At 43.1% G+C, this 16,440-nt stretch overlaps 1 protein-coding gene across 6 annotated transcripts in view; it reads left to right on the top strand.

Moving 5' to 3' along the window:
- Nucleotides 1-10,249, top strand: part of Mdm4 (MDM4 regulator of p53) — a 41,406-nt gene extending 31,157 nt beyond the window's left edge. For 4 of the 6 annotated variants that reach the window (XM_004862148.4, XM_021242186.2, XM_013078664.3 and 1 more), the window contains one exon: nucleotides 1,872-10,249. In XM_004862148.4, the coding sequence (XP_004862205.2) occupies nucleotides 1,872-2,444 (573 nt within the window). In that variant the 3' untranslated portion in view covers nucleotides 2,445-10,249. The remainder of the gene's footprint in view (nucleotides 1-1,871) is intronic. The other 2 variants (XM_013078666.3, XM_021242188.2) reach the window with 1 other exon arrangement.
- Nucleotides 10,250-16,440: the final 6,191 nt, after the last annotated feature.

Below are 16,440 nucleotides of genomic sequence, written 5' to 3' on the forward strand. Positions count from 1 at the left end.
ATTTGGTATTCAATGCTTAGATTTATTACAGATTGGCAACTTAAGTCCAGACCCAAGTGTATACTTTGCTTTTTCCCTTTTTATGTTTTTTTCCCATTTCCTTTTAGTACTTTCTATAACTAACCAATTCCAGGAGAAGGGTGGTAGGGCATGGGTAAGGAGGAGACTTTATATTTTGCTGCTTAAGAATAGAAATACTTTTAGGTTGTCCCTGGTATTGATCCTCCCCCATTCCCTCTACACTGCTGTTGACCATCCTAATTCATTGCAAATTACATGGCTGTGCACACTAAGTAATAAAGTATAACATATTGGTCCAGTAAGTGTTCTTGACCATCCGACAAATAGCAGAGATAAATGTTGCCGTCTTAATCAGACTTCTGTGGGTACTTAGGCCCAGAAAACCTATTAAGCAAATAGCCTGTATTTCACTGAATGAAAGATGCCATTGAATTTAATAAGCCCTATTATTTTATGTGCTATTAAAAAAAGAAAAAGTGATGCCATTTAAATTGCAACATATCATCAATTACAAATTCCAGATCTTCATGAAATTCCTTTGAGTATAGCATTTCATATGAGATTAGAGGTTCATAAATTGGCGAGTGTTTGTGACTCTCTGGGGAAGATCCTGGTTCAGCAAATGATTGTATCTTTGCCTCTCAGGCTAGAGTGACAATTGAGTTATGATTTCTTTTTTTTTTTTTTTTTTTTTTTTTGGTACCGGGGATCAAACTCGGGTCCTTGCGCTTGCGCAGCAGGCAGCGAAACCACTGAGCTATCCCCGGCCCTGAGTTACGATTTCTAAACTTGAAGTGCTTGGCCTTTGTCCTGAAAGAAATGAAGTCTGCCTGTGTCAAATCATTGATCCTGTCAAAGCCAGGCAATTACCTGCATTAAATACGCGTGACTTGTTCCAGGTAGCTACCTTTGAATTAAGGCATTTAAAATTTATTGAGTTCTAGTATCGCCTAATTTGAATATTGAGTAGTAGGGGTAAAACTACTTGGAATTCAAGGACAAGGACATTCATTTTTCAGAGGGTGTGATTTAGGCATACAGTTTACCTGTGATCCTCAGAGCAGTGAGAGAAAATGTGCAAAACTAAGTAGTTTCCAAATTTCATTTTAGTTTTAGCTTCCTCTTGGCCAAGTTTTATTATTTGTTAATAGGAAAAAAAGAGAATATTATGTCTCCTTCATTTGTTACCCTCATGCTTCATAACAGCATAAATTATGCATAGAAAAGTGCCCTAAAGAAGGTAACAAGGAAAGCAAACAATAAAAATTTCACCCAAACTGGATGGAAAGCCAAAATAGTTTAGCATTTTTCCTCCTCTCGGTACTGGAGATTAAGCCCAGACCTTTGTGCTGAGATACATCCTTAGCCTTTTAAAAATATTTTTATTTTGAGACAGGATCTTGCTAAGTCTCTCAGGCTGGACTTGAATTTGCAATCCTCTTGCCTCAGCCTCCCCGAGGGCAGGGATTAAGGACTGTGCCACCATACACAACTAGTTTAATTTTCTTTTTTTTTTTTTTGGTACTGGGGATTGAACTCGAGTCCTTGCGCTTGCGCAGCAGGTGGTGAAACCACTGAGCTAAATCTCCAGCCCATAGTTTAACTTTCTTAATAAATAGGTACATCAGACTTTGGCTTGAAAAAGGCAGTTGTGACGCTATCAGTGTACAGCTTCCAAAGACAATCTTCCATGTGGCTATGAATTTGTCCAACTTCTAGGCTAGACCACTGTTAATGGTATGTCTGCCCTGTCACTAGCTCATTGCCATGATGAGGACTTGGCCCAACTTCCCTTCCTCTCAGGGTCATGGTCACCAGTGAGTGTTAATCAGCTGCATTTGTCTTTGTAGGATGAATGGCAGTGTACAGAGTGCAAGAAATTTAACTCTCCAAGCAAGAGGTACTGTTTTCGTTGCTGGGCCTTGAGGAAGGATTGGTATTCTGATTGTTCTAAGTTAACTCATTCTCTCTCCACATCCGATATCACTGCCATACCTGAAAAGACGGAAGATGAAGGAATTGATGTCCCTGATTGCCGAAGAACCATTTCAGCTCCAGTTGTTAGACCTAAAGATGTTCGTGTCAAGGAAGACAATTCCAAACTATTTAATCCTTGCAGCTCAGTGGAATTTTTGGATTTGGCTCACAGTTCTGAAAGCCAAGAGACCATCTCAAGCATGGGAGAACAATCAGATAACATTTTTGAGCAGAAAGTAGAGACAGAAAACATGGAGGATTGCCAGAATATCTTGAAGCCATGTAGCTTATGTGAGAGAAGACCACGAGATGGAAACATTATTCACGGGAGGACAAGCCATCTTACCACCTGCTTTCACTGCGCTAGAAGACTAAAGAAGTCCGGGGCCTCATGTCCTACGTGCCAGAAAGAGATTCAGTTAGTCATTAAGGTTTTTATAGCATAGCTGAATCAATTGGGAAGTACTAGAGGACCAGGTCATGTCTCAAAACATCAGTATTGAGCCTGTTCGCTCAGTATGATCATTCCTCATGTTTATTTATTCATGTAAACATCTGCGTTCCGGGTCACTTTTGCTTATACACTTAGGGAATTTGAGAGTGAGTAGGTTAGAACTAGATCATCAGTTTGGGGACTTCATTAACCTGAAAAGATTCATAAGCTACTTCATTCTCCCTCCAAAGATGAAGGTCTGGGAGGAAACAACTACCAGTATAAACTTAAGTGTATTTATTCATTCACTGAGCAAATTATTTGGAGACTAATTCTTTAGTTGATTTTGTTTCTTCCTCTTAATGTAATTTTCTGGCACTAAAATCCAAGGTAGTTATTAGAAAAATACTGGGGCTAACACTGAAAAAGCAAGTTATCTGATTTGTCAAATTACTAAGTCCTGTGAATCACTTTGTGATATAGTAAGGCTGCTTAGTTCCGATAAACCAAGAAGGAAAATATTTTTGTTTTTTGCTCTTTGCGTGCTGGGATTAAACCCAGGGCCTTGATGTGCTGCATCACTAAGCTGTGTCCTTTATTGTTCTTATAAAAGTCAGGATCTCACTGTGTTAGCCAGGCTGCCTCTCTGTCTTCTGAACAGCTGGGAGTACAGGTTCTTTTTTTTTTTTTGGTACCAGGGCTTGAACTCAGGACCTTGCACTTGTGAGGCAGGCACAACGCCACTGAGCTATATCCCTGGCCCTAGGGACTACAGGTTCTTGTCACCGTGCCCAGCTCAAGAAAAAGAACTCAAAATATAAGAGATTTCTTCCCATGTATGCGTTAGTCAGTGGTTACCAAACAATTTTGTAACATAGCCCTAAAATAATTTTAGAAACTATATTTAGCTTTTTAAAAAAATTTTTTTAAGTAGGCTTCCTATGTATTTCATTTCCAGAAACACCATGATACATTAACCAGTGCCATAGGCCTACACGTGTCAGACCATTCTTATCATTTGTTTTGTTTCTGTGTCCCTTACAAGAATATTGTCCACCTTGCCTTTGATGTTTGAGCACTGACACTTGACCCCTGCCACCCTGGATCCAATTAAACCTATTAAGTAATTGCAACCCCAAGAAAGTATATATTACGTTTTGCACATTAAAAAAAAAAATCTAGGTATAGTTAACATATAATGAAGTGTTGCTTTTGGGTGTGTTGGAGAAATCTAAGTAACCGTTCCAAGTTATAGAACGTTCCTGTCTCCCCAAAATAACCCCTGTACCCCTGAGTTTCTAGCAGTCCTTTATTTCATGCCTGTCCTCCTAGATTTCCTTTTGCACATCTTTGATATTTGAGTTTTTTAAATTGAAGTACTTACAAAGGATGTACCATCCAAAATTATGCATTTTATATATGTGCCTTGATCAAACTGGGCATGGCAGCACCTGCCTGTAATCCCAGCACTCCAGGAAGCTGAAACGGTAGGGTCACAAGTTCAAGCCCAGTCTGGGGCAACTTGGTGACAGACATAGAACAGGAAGGGCTGGGAATGTAGCTCAGTGTGAAGGCCTGGGTTCAATCCCCAGTACTACAGGGGAAAAAAAGTCTTGCACCTGTATATTTACTGATTATCAGTAAATTATAGAAAAAGGCTGGTCATATAAACTGGCAGAGTCTATTCTCATTTCAAAATTAATCAGCCAAAATAGACTAAACTTTTGTCAGTATTTCAGTACATGCATAAGCATGGGATTCTTGGCACAGCCTTCTCAGTTACCACTTCTTTTTTTTGTGTGTGTGGTACTAGGGATCGAACTCAGGACTGTGCACTTGCGAGACAGGTGCCGGAACCACTGAGCTAAATTCTCAGCTCTCAGTTACCACTTCTGAAGAGAAGCACAGAATTTTTAACCGAACTCTCCTCTGTTTTTTTGCCCTGAATGTCTGTTGGGAGCCCTCCAGGTGTTTTGGTCTCTGCCTCTGGAGTTCACACCGAAGGCAGTAGCCTGCAGTAGCATTCAGATGAGTAGTAGGGGTTACAGTGTTTGTGGAAAAGGAAGTAATTAAGATAAATGAATCTGTAATTCTCTTCAGTAATCTTAGGCCACATCAGTTTTAGGAAAGTACAGAAATTGAAGATCTTCAAGTTGATTTCTTTATTGCCATTTATGTCTGCTTAATGCATAGAAGAGTGGTGTATCCCCAGGAGTATGAATTACCTCACTGCAGACAGAGGTCCTAGGAAGTTGGCCTTGAGTTGTAAGAATCTGGGGTTCTTTTTTTCTTCTTTTATATATACAGTTTTTCTAATTTTTATTTTTTATTTTATTATTATTATTATTATTATTATTTTTGTACCAGGGATCAAACTCGGGTCCTTGCACTTGCGCAGCAGGCAGGGAAACCACTGAGCTAAATCCCCGGCCTGGGGTTCTTGTTAAAAGTGCCCAAATCCCCAGAAACTGACTGATCCCCACTCTCCAAGGGAGGGCTTTTCTTCCCTACCATTGTAGATCTTCAGCAGAAAGTAGATAGAACTGGATGTCTTCTTATATTTAGTTTCTAGAAGGGAAATTTTCTTAACATTTTCTGAGTTTTAAAACTATAAAGCACTCAATTATTTAGTCCCTCTTTTCACATGAAGCCACATGACACAGCTTAGTGGTAGAGGTATTACTAAAATCCAAGTGTCGTGACCAGTAAATCTTTTATAAATACTTGTTTCTCCCTCCCACTTTTTGTTGTTGGTACTGGGAATTGAACTCAGGACCTTGCGCTTTTTTGTAGTGGTACTGGGGATTGAACCCAGTGCAGTCTCCCTGATCTACATCCACAGCCTTTAAAATTTTTTTTTTTTTTTTTTTGGTACTGAGGATCGAACTGCGGTCCTTCTGCTTTCGAGGCAGGCGTCAGGTGGTGGAACCACTGAGCTAAATCCCTGGCCTGCCTTTTAAGTTTTTTGAGACAAGATCTCACTGGGTTGGCCAGGCTGAGTCTGATCTCAGTCCCCCTGCCTCACCCTCCTAAAGTGGTGGGATAACAGGTGTGTACCATCCTGTTTGTTAGATATTTTAAGATAGGGCTTGTTGAATGTGAGACAACTAAGAAGCTTAAAATACAGCTTTAGGGACTGATTTGTAGCCAAAATGAGACTAGAGAGAACAGTGACTTTTAACACTTTCTCCTAAAAGAGAAGACTGTAAATGTCAGTGTTAGCTAATCAGAACATTTACTCCCACTGTGAGAACAAATAAAGTGATGGAGTGACCTGAACATTGTGTCCTGGTTAGTGAAGCTCAAGCCTGGCTTTTCAGGATATAAGGATAAGTGTTTCCCCCTCATAAGCAAAACTATTCCTTTGACTTAAACTGTGAGAGCACGGTGAATAGTCTAAAATTTTAAAATTAGTTTTTTCCCTATCTCCTTCCTGCAGCACTCTCCTCATAATAGATAGTGTTTTGTTTTTGTTTTTTTTTGATACCGGGGATTGAACTCCCGACCTTGCGCTTTCCAGGCAGGCGGCGGCACCACTGAGCTAAGTCACCTGCCCTTGTTTGATTTTTATTAGGCCCTTTTGTAAGTGATAAACTGGAGTACTGAGAAAATTAGGGAACTGCAGTTATACCTGTGATCCCCTTATGTAAATTTGCAGGGTTTTTTTTATATGTAAGAACTACACATCGTATTTATGTTGGTAGATATGTAATGGTAACGTTGATACATCTTTACCAGCACAGAATCCATGTAGGCCACTCAGCCTTCCTTTTTTTCCTGTTTACTTATCTGAGTTTTTCACTAGCTCTCTTAGTACCAAGTACTTTGCTTAGAAGATGTGAGTGTAAGTTGTTTTGTGCTGCTGGGATATATGTTTGAGCCAAACCTTGTGTTTACCTGCAAGAAACTTCAACCCATCTTCTTACTCTTGTTTTTGTCCATCCCCCAAAGTGGAACACTCCCCCCACACACGCTTTTAAGACTTCACCTTGCTAAGTTGATCAACTGCCCTGGCTGAACTTATGATCCTCCTGCCTCAGCATTTCTGGAATTATAGTCATGTGTCCGCACACCCAGATGGTTTTGTTTTCTTTCAATTCATTTTAATTTTTTTTGGTACCGGGGATCGAACTTGGGACCTTGTGAGGCAGGCAGCTGAACCACTGAGCTAAATCCTCAGCCCTTATTTTGATTTTTTTTGAGACAGGATCTCACTGTGTACTTCAGGTGGGGCTTGAACTCACTATGCAACCCAGGCTGACCTCAAACTTGCGGTGATTCTAGTGTCTCAGCCTCCAGAGTGTTGGGATTACAGGCCTGCGCCATGACCCTCAGCTTTGTTCTTCTTTCATTGTTACCAGGTTACAGATATTTTTATTCTCTCCCACTAAAGCAAGTCACAGTTTGTATGTGAAATCTTTAAGAAGTTTCCTTGTGTAGGGTATACCCCCATTCATCTCTTAGTTGTAATCATGGGAACATAATGCTCTGGTTTTCCAGGGTCCGTGCCAGTTTGCCTCTGCTTTTCAGCACCCTACTCAGTTTATCACCATCTTACTCCTTTTATTTTCAGATGTCTTCATTTTGACATTAATTGTATGGTCACCCTAGTTAGTGGTGAGCCATGCTTGAGTCAAAATCTTGATTGTGAGGAAGTGCTTTTAAAATAGCTGTTGAAGGGCTGGGGATTTAGCTCCGTGGTTCTGCTGCCTGCCTCAAAAGCACAAGGACCCGAGTTTGATCCCTGGTACCAAAAAATAAAAATACATAAATAAAATAGCTGTTGGAGTTCAGCGCTTTCTGCTGCATCATGCCGTAGATTGAATAATGAAATCACACCACATTAGCACTATATTTCTTATTTTAGATATCACTTAGGTTAGTATTTATGATCCTGTTATCTTGGACAAAAGGTTCAGAGCAGAGATGATAAATCATTAGAAAAGTGTTTCCTAGATTACAGCAAAAAGACTCTTGCCTCACACAGTTACTAAGTCATTCTCCTTACAGTGTACTTAACAGTGATTGTATGTTTTGTATTTAGTACTTAAATCGTACTCAAACTGTAGATGAAGCCTTACAACAGGTCTCACCATTTCTCCAGAGTCTGTCTAGGGACAGCCCAGGTTTCCAGTGGCAGCTCGAGCAGTCCATGGGAGTCCAGCCAGGCCAGCCTCCAGTCCGCCACGAGCTTGTGCCAAGTAAACCGACTCACTGCTAAGCATCTGATATAATGGGATTGTGTTTTAGTTACAATTTATTACACTTAGTTGTATGTTGTACTTTGTAGAATATTATTTGGATTGAGGTATTTAAATTTGAAGCTTTCTTATGTGTGCTCATTTGTGCAACATTGGCTTCTTTAAAAAGTCATTCATCCCAAGTTTGATCCCTGGTACCAAAAAAAAAACGTCATTCACGAGAAATGGGTGAATGTTCCTGGGTTCTACAAAGCCATTGTAATGTTAGCTCGGTTCACTTTAGAAAGGAGGAAACTTCACTAACCAGCTGTTTGGTATTTTTATTTTATTTTTTTCTGCAGAGTTATGTGAACTTCTGAAAGTACATAGCTTTAGATACTGTGAATCTGTTGTTTCCATTTAGTCTATTATGGGCTTAAATTGTTGAGACCCACACTCTAGGGAAGAGTTCCTTTTGCTGGTCCCTTGTTTGTGAGGGTGCATGTATGTGCACCCACAGGATCAAGACCAAGACTACTTCTGTGGAAAATGGCTGTAAACTGGGAGCCAGCTGTGTTTAGAATCTGCACTTCAGAGATACAGGAACCTGCAAGCTCTCCCCTGTGCCAAAAGTAAAATGTACAGTGTTTACAAATGTCAGAAAATTTGCACTGCCATAGGGAATGGTGAGGTTACTTTGCTGGAATTTCTCAGATTTATGAGTAGACAGCTGGAGTTTAGCATAGGAGAAGAAATGTTGAGGACCCTAAGCTAAACTGGAAGTGAGCATCTGAGGTAGTGGTTAAGGTGGCTCTGTAGTTTGGTGACAGTTTTCTGATTGTTTTGAGATGTTCTTTCTGTTGGCCCAGCTCAGCTTGTTACCTACCATGGCTGTACCTGCATTCTTCCTTTTCAGGAGTCACTGTGTATCCGGTCCCGTAGGAGAGGGTTAAATGAGTTTGGTTGATGTAATGAATGTGCAATCCAAGGAATGCCATTACTAGTGAATGTGGCATTATTAAAGAAACTATTTTAGCAAACCTACACTTGTGTTTGCTGAGCCTTCATCAGTAGTCTTTTGAATGACTGAAAGTGTTACAGAGAAAGCCGCAGGTCTGCAGGAGGTGGCTAGTATTTCTTGGTAGTCCACTGAGATCCACCGTGCCACATCCCTGGCGATTGTCATTCCTGCACACAGGGTCTTCATTTAATGCCTTCTGGGAGTGCCGCACCACGGCTGGTAGGACCCCCACCGTCACCCCACCCTATTTTTTAAAGTGGAGATGTCAGAGATACCTTAAAAGGGCCAGGTAGCACAATCAGAGCAGTTGCTTTCTTAGACAGTTGCTATAATTTGGCAAATGCTTTATTGAAAATTAACATTGCCATTATATCACTTGAGGATTTGTCAGAGCATTTAATTTCTTATCCAAAGATTTTACTGTGTTTAGAAAACAGTAAGTACTCTGATGTCAACAGATATTTCCCCTTTATTCCTCCCTTACTTTTCCTCATAGGTCCTCTTAGTTCAAAGTTACCTGTTTCTGGATTTTTTGTTGTTGTTGCTTTGGTTTTGGTTTTTTTGAGATAGGCTATTGCTGTGTTGTCCAGGCTGCCCTTGAACTCAGTATGTAGTCCATGTTGGCCTCAAACTCACGGTGATTCTCCTGCCTCAGCCTCCCAGGTGCTGGGATGACAGGTGTGCACCACCATGTGTGCTCCAGCCCTAGACTTCTTAAGTGTTAGCTTTTGTCATTTGAAAATTAGCACCCACACCTGCCTTTTCTACCTCATAGTGTATTGTGGAGATGAGCAATTTTAAAACCTGGAATTGCCTGAAGAAGACACAAGAAGCTGTTGTACTCTTGGTAAAAAGCAAGCTCTGGGTGAATGCTCAGTCCCCTGTGTCCTGGAAGCGGCACCAGTGCTTCTTTATGCCGGCCCAGCAGGGCCAGTGTGGCCTACTGTGACCTTTCATCTGTGCTTCTGGCTCTGTCCTTTCATTAAGGCCTTGCTGGGGATTGAACCCCATACTCTTCACACTAAGCTACATCCCCAGCCCTTTTTAAACATTTTTATGTTTTAAATTTTTGAGACAGGGTCTCACTAAGTCTCTTAAGTTGCTCAGGCCATGCCTGAGCCTGTGATCCTCCTGCCTCAGCCTCGCAGAGTGCAGGGATTACAGCCATGCACCACCACGGCCAGCTTGCTAAGAAACTTGATTAGAAAAGAGTTGTGCCTCCAGGTGTTCTGAGAGAAGCGTGTGTGAGCTTGGGGAATGGATTCTATCCTGAGAACTGCCTTGCTGTGGTCTGAGTGTACAGAAACCCTTTCTGTGTATACTTGAGTAAGTGCACTGCCAGTACCCAGAACACACGCAGTTTCCACTATTTCTAATGAGAGTCACAGCCAACAGGAGCAGCAAATGAGGTTTCCTGAAGTGGAAAAGAAAAGGCAATTTAAAACGACTTGGAATAGTGGTCCACTTACTAAACAAGGACAGACATTGTCACGTGTGCTCGCATAATTTTCATAAACTCCGCCAAGCCTGTAGCTCTATTTTTGGTGTTTGCACTATGTAATGCTTTCAATGCTTCTTGACTTTATTGTGTTTGTGTATTAAATATTTTTATTTTCATTTTGTGTTGTTGTTATTGGGGAAATACACTATTTTAAGTATAGCTAAATCTCATTTTTTCTGTATCTTTGATCAGATTTGGGGAAATTGTTGGACTTAACAATCAATAGCAACTTTCCCCCAAGTTACCTGTTGGAGTAATTGCTGTGTTTCATTTTTAGGTTCCTAAGTCTAAAGGAAGCCTTTAAATTTTGCAGAGTTTTTTTCCTAACAAGTACCAAAGGCCTCATGTATGCTAGGTAGGATCTACCACTGGGCTATATCCCCAGCACTGTTCAAATTTTTTGAAACGGGATCTCGCTGTGTTGCTTAGGCTGACCTCAAACATGATCATCCTGCCTCAGCCTCCCAAGAAGTTGAGATTACAGACTTGCACAGCCATACCAGCTGTAGAGTTTCTTGTTTTGAGACAGGGTCTCACCATGTAGTTCATGCTCGCCTTGAGCTTTCTGTGTAGCCAGTGTGTGCCACATGCCCGGCTGAAGATTATTTTTTAACATGGAGTTTATTGTGCCTGTGTACCTCGTGTTTGCTAGGATCTGTAGCACTGGCTTTTAGTATATGGGCTGCCGAAGCGAGGATTCTAGCACTGGTTCTCAAACTTTAGAGATTATATTGCTCCCTGCAAAGCTGATAAAATTGATGAAACCTCTTCTTACAGTGTAACATTGCATTCAATTCCAAGGGTTTCCTTAAACCACTGGTCAACGGCCCATGGCCTTCAGGTTCTGCTCCTTGGCGGGTAGCAAAGGAGAGTGAGCAGGCTACAAAGAATGAAATAGGCCCGGGATTTAGCTCAGTGGTGCTGCTGCCTGCCTTGAAAGCGCAAGGTCCCGAGTTCGATCCCTGGTACCAAAAAAGGAATGAAACAGTGCATGTGCTTTTGCAAAGGCCATGCACTGTTAGAGAAAGCCAGTAAGATGATACGGGTCCGTTCTGAGCAGCACTTAGGGCAGGGTTGCCATGTCACGGGCCTGCACTGGTACCATACTGTAAGCTTTTCGGGGTCCCAAACAGCATGCCATGTGAGCCATAATTCCTGAATGTGCGATTAGACCCTGGAGTAGGGCAGGGTGTTACCAGGAATACCAGGGATGGCATTTTAAAAATGGAAACAGGGCTGGGGGTTTAGCTCAGTAGTGCTGACGCCTGCCTCGCAAGCACAAGGACCTGAGTTTGATCCCTGGTACCAAAAAAAAAAGGAAACCAACCAGGTATAGGATTAGAGACGAGATGAGAACAGCTTCTTTCTGTGTAACTTTTCACTTCTCTTTAAGGTACTTTTTTGGTTTTTGAGACAGTCCTGTAGCACAAGCTGACCTTGAACTCATGATCCTGCCTCAGCCCTATGAGCTTGGATTTGGGTGTGCACTGCCGTGCTCTGCTTTTAAGGTGATTCTGACTTTGTAACATTTTGTTTGCTGTCTTTTACATCCTTGCTCACCTTTAGTTCCTGGAGCAGATTTATCCTTGCTGAATGTCCAGAGGCTGGAGGAAGTAAGCTGAAACTAAAAACTGAGTTTACAAACTGTTGTCAATAGACAAATTCCAATCAGTGCCCTTTCCCCCCCTAGAGTTGTATAAATCCAGCCCGTGAAGGTATAAAAAGGTGTTGTTAGACAAATTTCATATTATTACAGGTGTAAGGATATGGGGTCAGTCCTGATGTGTACATCCCCAGCTCTGAGCTCCCTTGATTAATCCTCTTCAAACTAAATGATAGGAGATGAATCTATTCACCGAATGCTTACTAAATGTCAACATGTGCCAGATACTGCTTTGTAGTGGGAATCCAGCATGGTTAAGGGGAGGCTGCCCTCTACTTGCCTACAGTCTTAACAATGCAGTGGTTATGAGGATAGTTTCCACATGGGCCAGGGGAGCAGCAGGTGGAAGAGCACAGCTTGTCTGGGAAGCTTACTCCGTCGAGCTGGAGTGAACCACGTGCACGGAGAAGTGAGGCAAGGTTGGCTGGGGTGGTGCAAAATGAGGTGCAGCATGGTGGTCAGGTGTGTGACATGCCGGGCTAACACGTTCGAATCTTGTGCTGAAGGCAGTGCGGAGCCACGGGAGGTCTCACGAAGGAGAGAGACAGCATCTCATTTGTATTTATGCAAGCTCATGGGGCTGCACTGCCGAGCGGACAGAGTGCTGGCTAGAGCAGAAGCAAGGAGGACAGTTGGCAGCAATCTGCTTGAGAAATGGTGACGCTCCTGAGGTAATGGTTGGGCGCCTGAGGAGGATAAGAACCTTACTGGTCACTTAAACTAGGCAGACTTATCCCGTGAGGCCTTTAAGACAGAGACCTGTAGAGTGAGAATTGCAGTCAAGTCAGTGATTAACCCCCCAAGTGGACAGATAGGAGCCAAAGCAAGGTGAAAGTTCCGACAGACTTGATAAACGGATGTGAGGGAAAGGAGGTCAAGGCTGGCTTGGGCAATTGGCGGATGGTGGGCGGTAACATTCTTCAGGATTGAGAATGTGGGTAAGTGAGCAAATTGGTGGTGGTGGTAGTGGGAGACAGGAAAGAACGCTGAGTTTTGGGTGTGTTGACTTTGTGGGTATGAGAACATCTGATTGGGAAGGAGCTTGGGAGAGAAGAGGGCTGTGAACATATGCAAAATTGTATTCGCAAACCCAAGAGCCTTAAACTCCAGGAACTCAGAACACTGTCACAGAACACTGACTGTCAAGCTGCAGCAAGCGCCGGCCGGGGCACCTGGCAGCCTTTGAGGCGCACGTCACCCCACCGGGAGGTGCCAGTCAGGTAGGGCGGAGTGAGGCCCAAGCGCCTGCGTCCTCACCGTGTCCGCAGGTGGCGCTGCTGACGCTGGGCTAGGATCCCTGCCCGAGAGCCGCTGCGGAGGCTAAGGCTGAGGTGGAGGGGCAGGAAGAAGGCGTGGGACGTGGTTAGGGCCGGTCACGGAAACATAGTGGGAGTGAGAATGGAGCTTTGTTTTGTTTTAAGGGATTTAGATTTTAATTAAGCAGATACTCCAGGTTATTTCTGCCACATAGAAAATCTTCCAGGAGTGGAGAAAAGGGAGAGGAGAATGAGCACACATTTCAGGTTCAGGGCACGGAGTATAAAAAATATTTAGGTGAAGTGGCCTTATAGACCATGTCTTGATCCCCCTTACCTGACAGTCATGAGGCGATAACAAGATCACACGGGTGGCTAACATGTTTGATCTAAGTAACAAGGTTTCGCTTCCTCTCAGTCTGGATCTCTTTCCTCTTCATCATTGCTGCTAAAAGAATCACTAATGGGAAGTCAACCATGCATTCGAGTTGTAGGAAAGACTTTAAACTTCTTGACTAGAAGGCACATTTGGTGGACATGTGTCTGCTTTTTCTTTTAGTGGGATGGGGATGGGAGGGAGAGGGGTGTCATGAGAATATATATGCACGCGTGTCTGTGTTTGAAACCCCGACCTTCAGTGTTCTGGAATGCTTGGTGCTGGGTTAGTTTTGCTGGTTAGCTGCTTGCTGTGTGAACTGAGGTGATTCATTTGATGTCTCTAAGCCTCAGCCTACAGATCTGTGAAACAGGTGTGCTGGACAAATGAAATAGAGCATGTAAAGTACTTAGTACCTCATATTTCTTCCTCTTCTTGCTAGTATATCAGAGCTGGGGCATTGCAGCTTCCTCAAATACCAATGACCAAACAAATCTCTGGTCGTTGACCAGCGAATGTAACCTTTATCTTCCACCAGAGGGCATCAGTAACCTATAAAATCTAAGGAATGTCCCTTTGCCCTTAAAACAAGATAGTTGAATCTGCCAGAGGATAACCACCTCGCTTCAAATCTTTATTTAAATAATCTTCTGGTGTTTTGAGGGATCATTTGTAATTTTCCTCTAAAATCCAGCAGTAAAACCTTCAGCAAAAGGGCAGATGGTACTCTTTAACTCCACACCAGACAAGAGAATTATATTTCCATTTTTTATTTTGTCCATTTTTACTGTGCGTTCTCCTTCTTGTCAAGACTGTTACCTAGTTACAGATTATTCTGTCAGTGATAACCTATTGAAGTTCCTTTCTTCCTGATTTATTCAGACGAACTGTACTGCTTTTTCTCCTTTTGATGCGCAGCCTCCCTCGCCTCCCCTGGTGTGGCCAGCCACCTTCCAGCAGGCAGCAGGGGGAGGCATCTCTTTCTGAGCCTCAGGCACTGCTCCCTGGATCTTTGTGCTGTGAGTCTAGTGATCCACCAGTGCCCAGCACAAAAGGCTGGGTCTTGGGGAAAAAACTCTAGGGAAAGGGGTCAGAAGGTCAGGCCACTAACCACTCCTACCACAGCCTCCCTCAGAACATCGTGAGCTTCAGGGGAGCTGCTTGACAGCAGTGTGCATCTCTCCTGTGTCTGTCATCAGGTCTTTATTGGTCTTTGTTTTCTAATCTGAGCCCAGATAAAGTTTCAGCACTGGGCCTTGGGATGCCAGCCTAACCAAAACAGCCTGAAGAAAATCAGAAGGGTGTGCCGTGTGTCTCACTGGGAACACTGAACTGTAGAATATTTGAGATGGACGGGACTCCAGAAATCCAGTTCAACCCCTCGTTGTTCAGACAGGAGAGACAACATGACCAGACTCACATAGTTTGATGACAGATAGTTATCTTAGCAGAGTAGAATTCAGTTCTGTGGGCAGACACACTTTATTCTTGCCACACCATTCCATTTTCTACATCAGTCATCATTATTCACATTTGTGTGGTTCATATGTCAAGTAGCTGTTTTGCTTTATCTCATACAATCCACAGAACTCTGATGGAAATGTAGCGTTACATGAATGAAAGGTTATCCCCATTTTACATAGGCATAGAGCAGTTACATAAATGATACAGGACAAAATCAGCAAGCATTCCATTTAAAGCAGTGTCTTCTCCATGAGTTATTGGCATCAAATGGGATGTTTTGCTTGTTTTTCAGTGGACCTGCTTTTCCACAGCAGGGTAATTTAGCATCTCTGCCCCCTAAGCACAGGTTGCCTTGGTCATGACAACACAAAAATTCCCAGCTGTATGTGAGAGGTGATCTAGTTGCTGGCGGAGAGCCACTTACTTAGATGCACGGGTACAGTGAAAGGAGTGTTACACAAAATTGCTTTGGAAATGTTCAGTGGGCTGGGGAGGACCCTGGGAGAATATGGGCATGAATAGGCCTGGCTTCACAGAGGCACACCTGTAGAGGCCAGGAGGGTCTCTAGACAAGGGGTTAGCTGGAATGGGGCCTGGCTAAGATCGACGGTCATGCCCACATTGAGGGCCAGGCTCTGGCCAACTCTAGTCAGGTGTTTTCAGGTGGTAATGTGAGGTCGTTGTTGGCAGCCTTTTTTTTTTTTTGGTACCAGGGATTGATTGAACTCAGGTCTTTGCACTTTCAAGGCAGGTGTTGGAACCACTGAGCTAAATTCCCGGCCCTCGGCAGCTTTTCTTATAGATCAACCTGCAAGGCCAGATTTTTCTGGGAAATCTGTTATAAATATTGAATCAAAAAAGTTTTAAAACACTAGAAGAACAAGAAAAAATATTTGTCTGTGAGTTTGGGTATGTGACCCATGGGTTAGGTCATCTCCGAGGGCCATTTCCATCTAACACCGTGCTGGTGGGTGGAAGGAAGGCAAGTTTTTGTTTTGGTACCGGGGATTGAACTCAGGACCTTGTGCTTGAGAGGCAGGCGGCGGCACCACTGAGCCAAATCCCCAGCATGGAAGGCATGTTTTGAGGCTTAGGGGGAGGATGCTGAGGATGGAACACAGGACCTTGTGAAAGCTAAGTACACACTCGACCACTGAGCTATGCCCCCCACCCCTCGGAGTGAGTTTCAGTACACATAGGAAGGGATTTACCACTGGTCTAGGCTGGCAAACAGGATAGTGAGCATTTTCTGGGGCCCTGGACTCCACTGAAACAGGAATTCCTGCACCATTTCCAGTGCTTTCTGGATCTGAGATTCTGGAATTCTTCTGCTATGATTCTTGAAGGCAGAGCTGGAAACACACAAACTCTAGAGCCAATGGGTGTGTGCTCAGACCCCTGGCAATTTCCCCTGGTGTGTGGGAGTGGGGAAAAGCACTTGCTTGAGTCCTGCTCCCTGGAGGCCTTTGCCTTGGTTCATAATACTGGCAGTTTACAAACTCAAGCTGCTTTTATCTTCTTTCATCCAGTGAGTCCCTGCCATAAGCT

This window comes from Heterocephalus glaber, unplaced genomic scaffold (genome assembly GCF_053883595.1).
Source record: "Heterocephalus glaber isolate CG9 unplaced genomic scaffold, H.glaber_assembly_v1.0 deba00001600, whole genome shotgun sequence".
Taxonomy (NCBI): Eukaryota; Metazoa; Chordata; class Mammalia; order Rodentia; family Bathyergidae; genus Heterocephalus; species Heterocephalus glaber.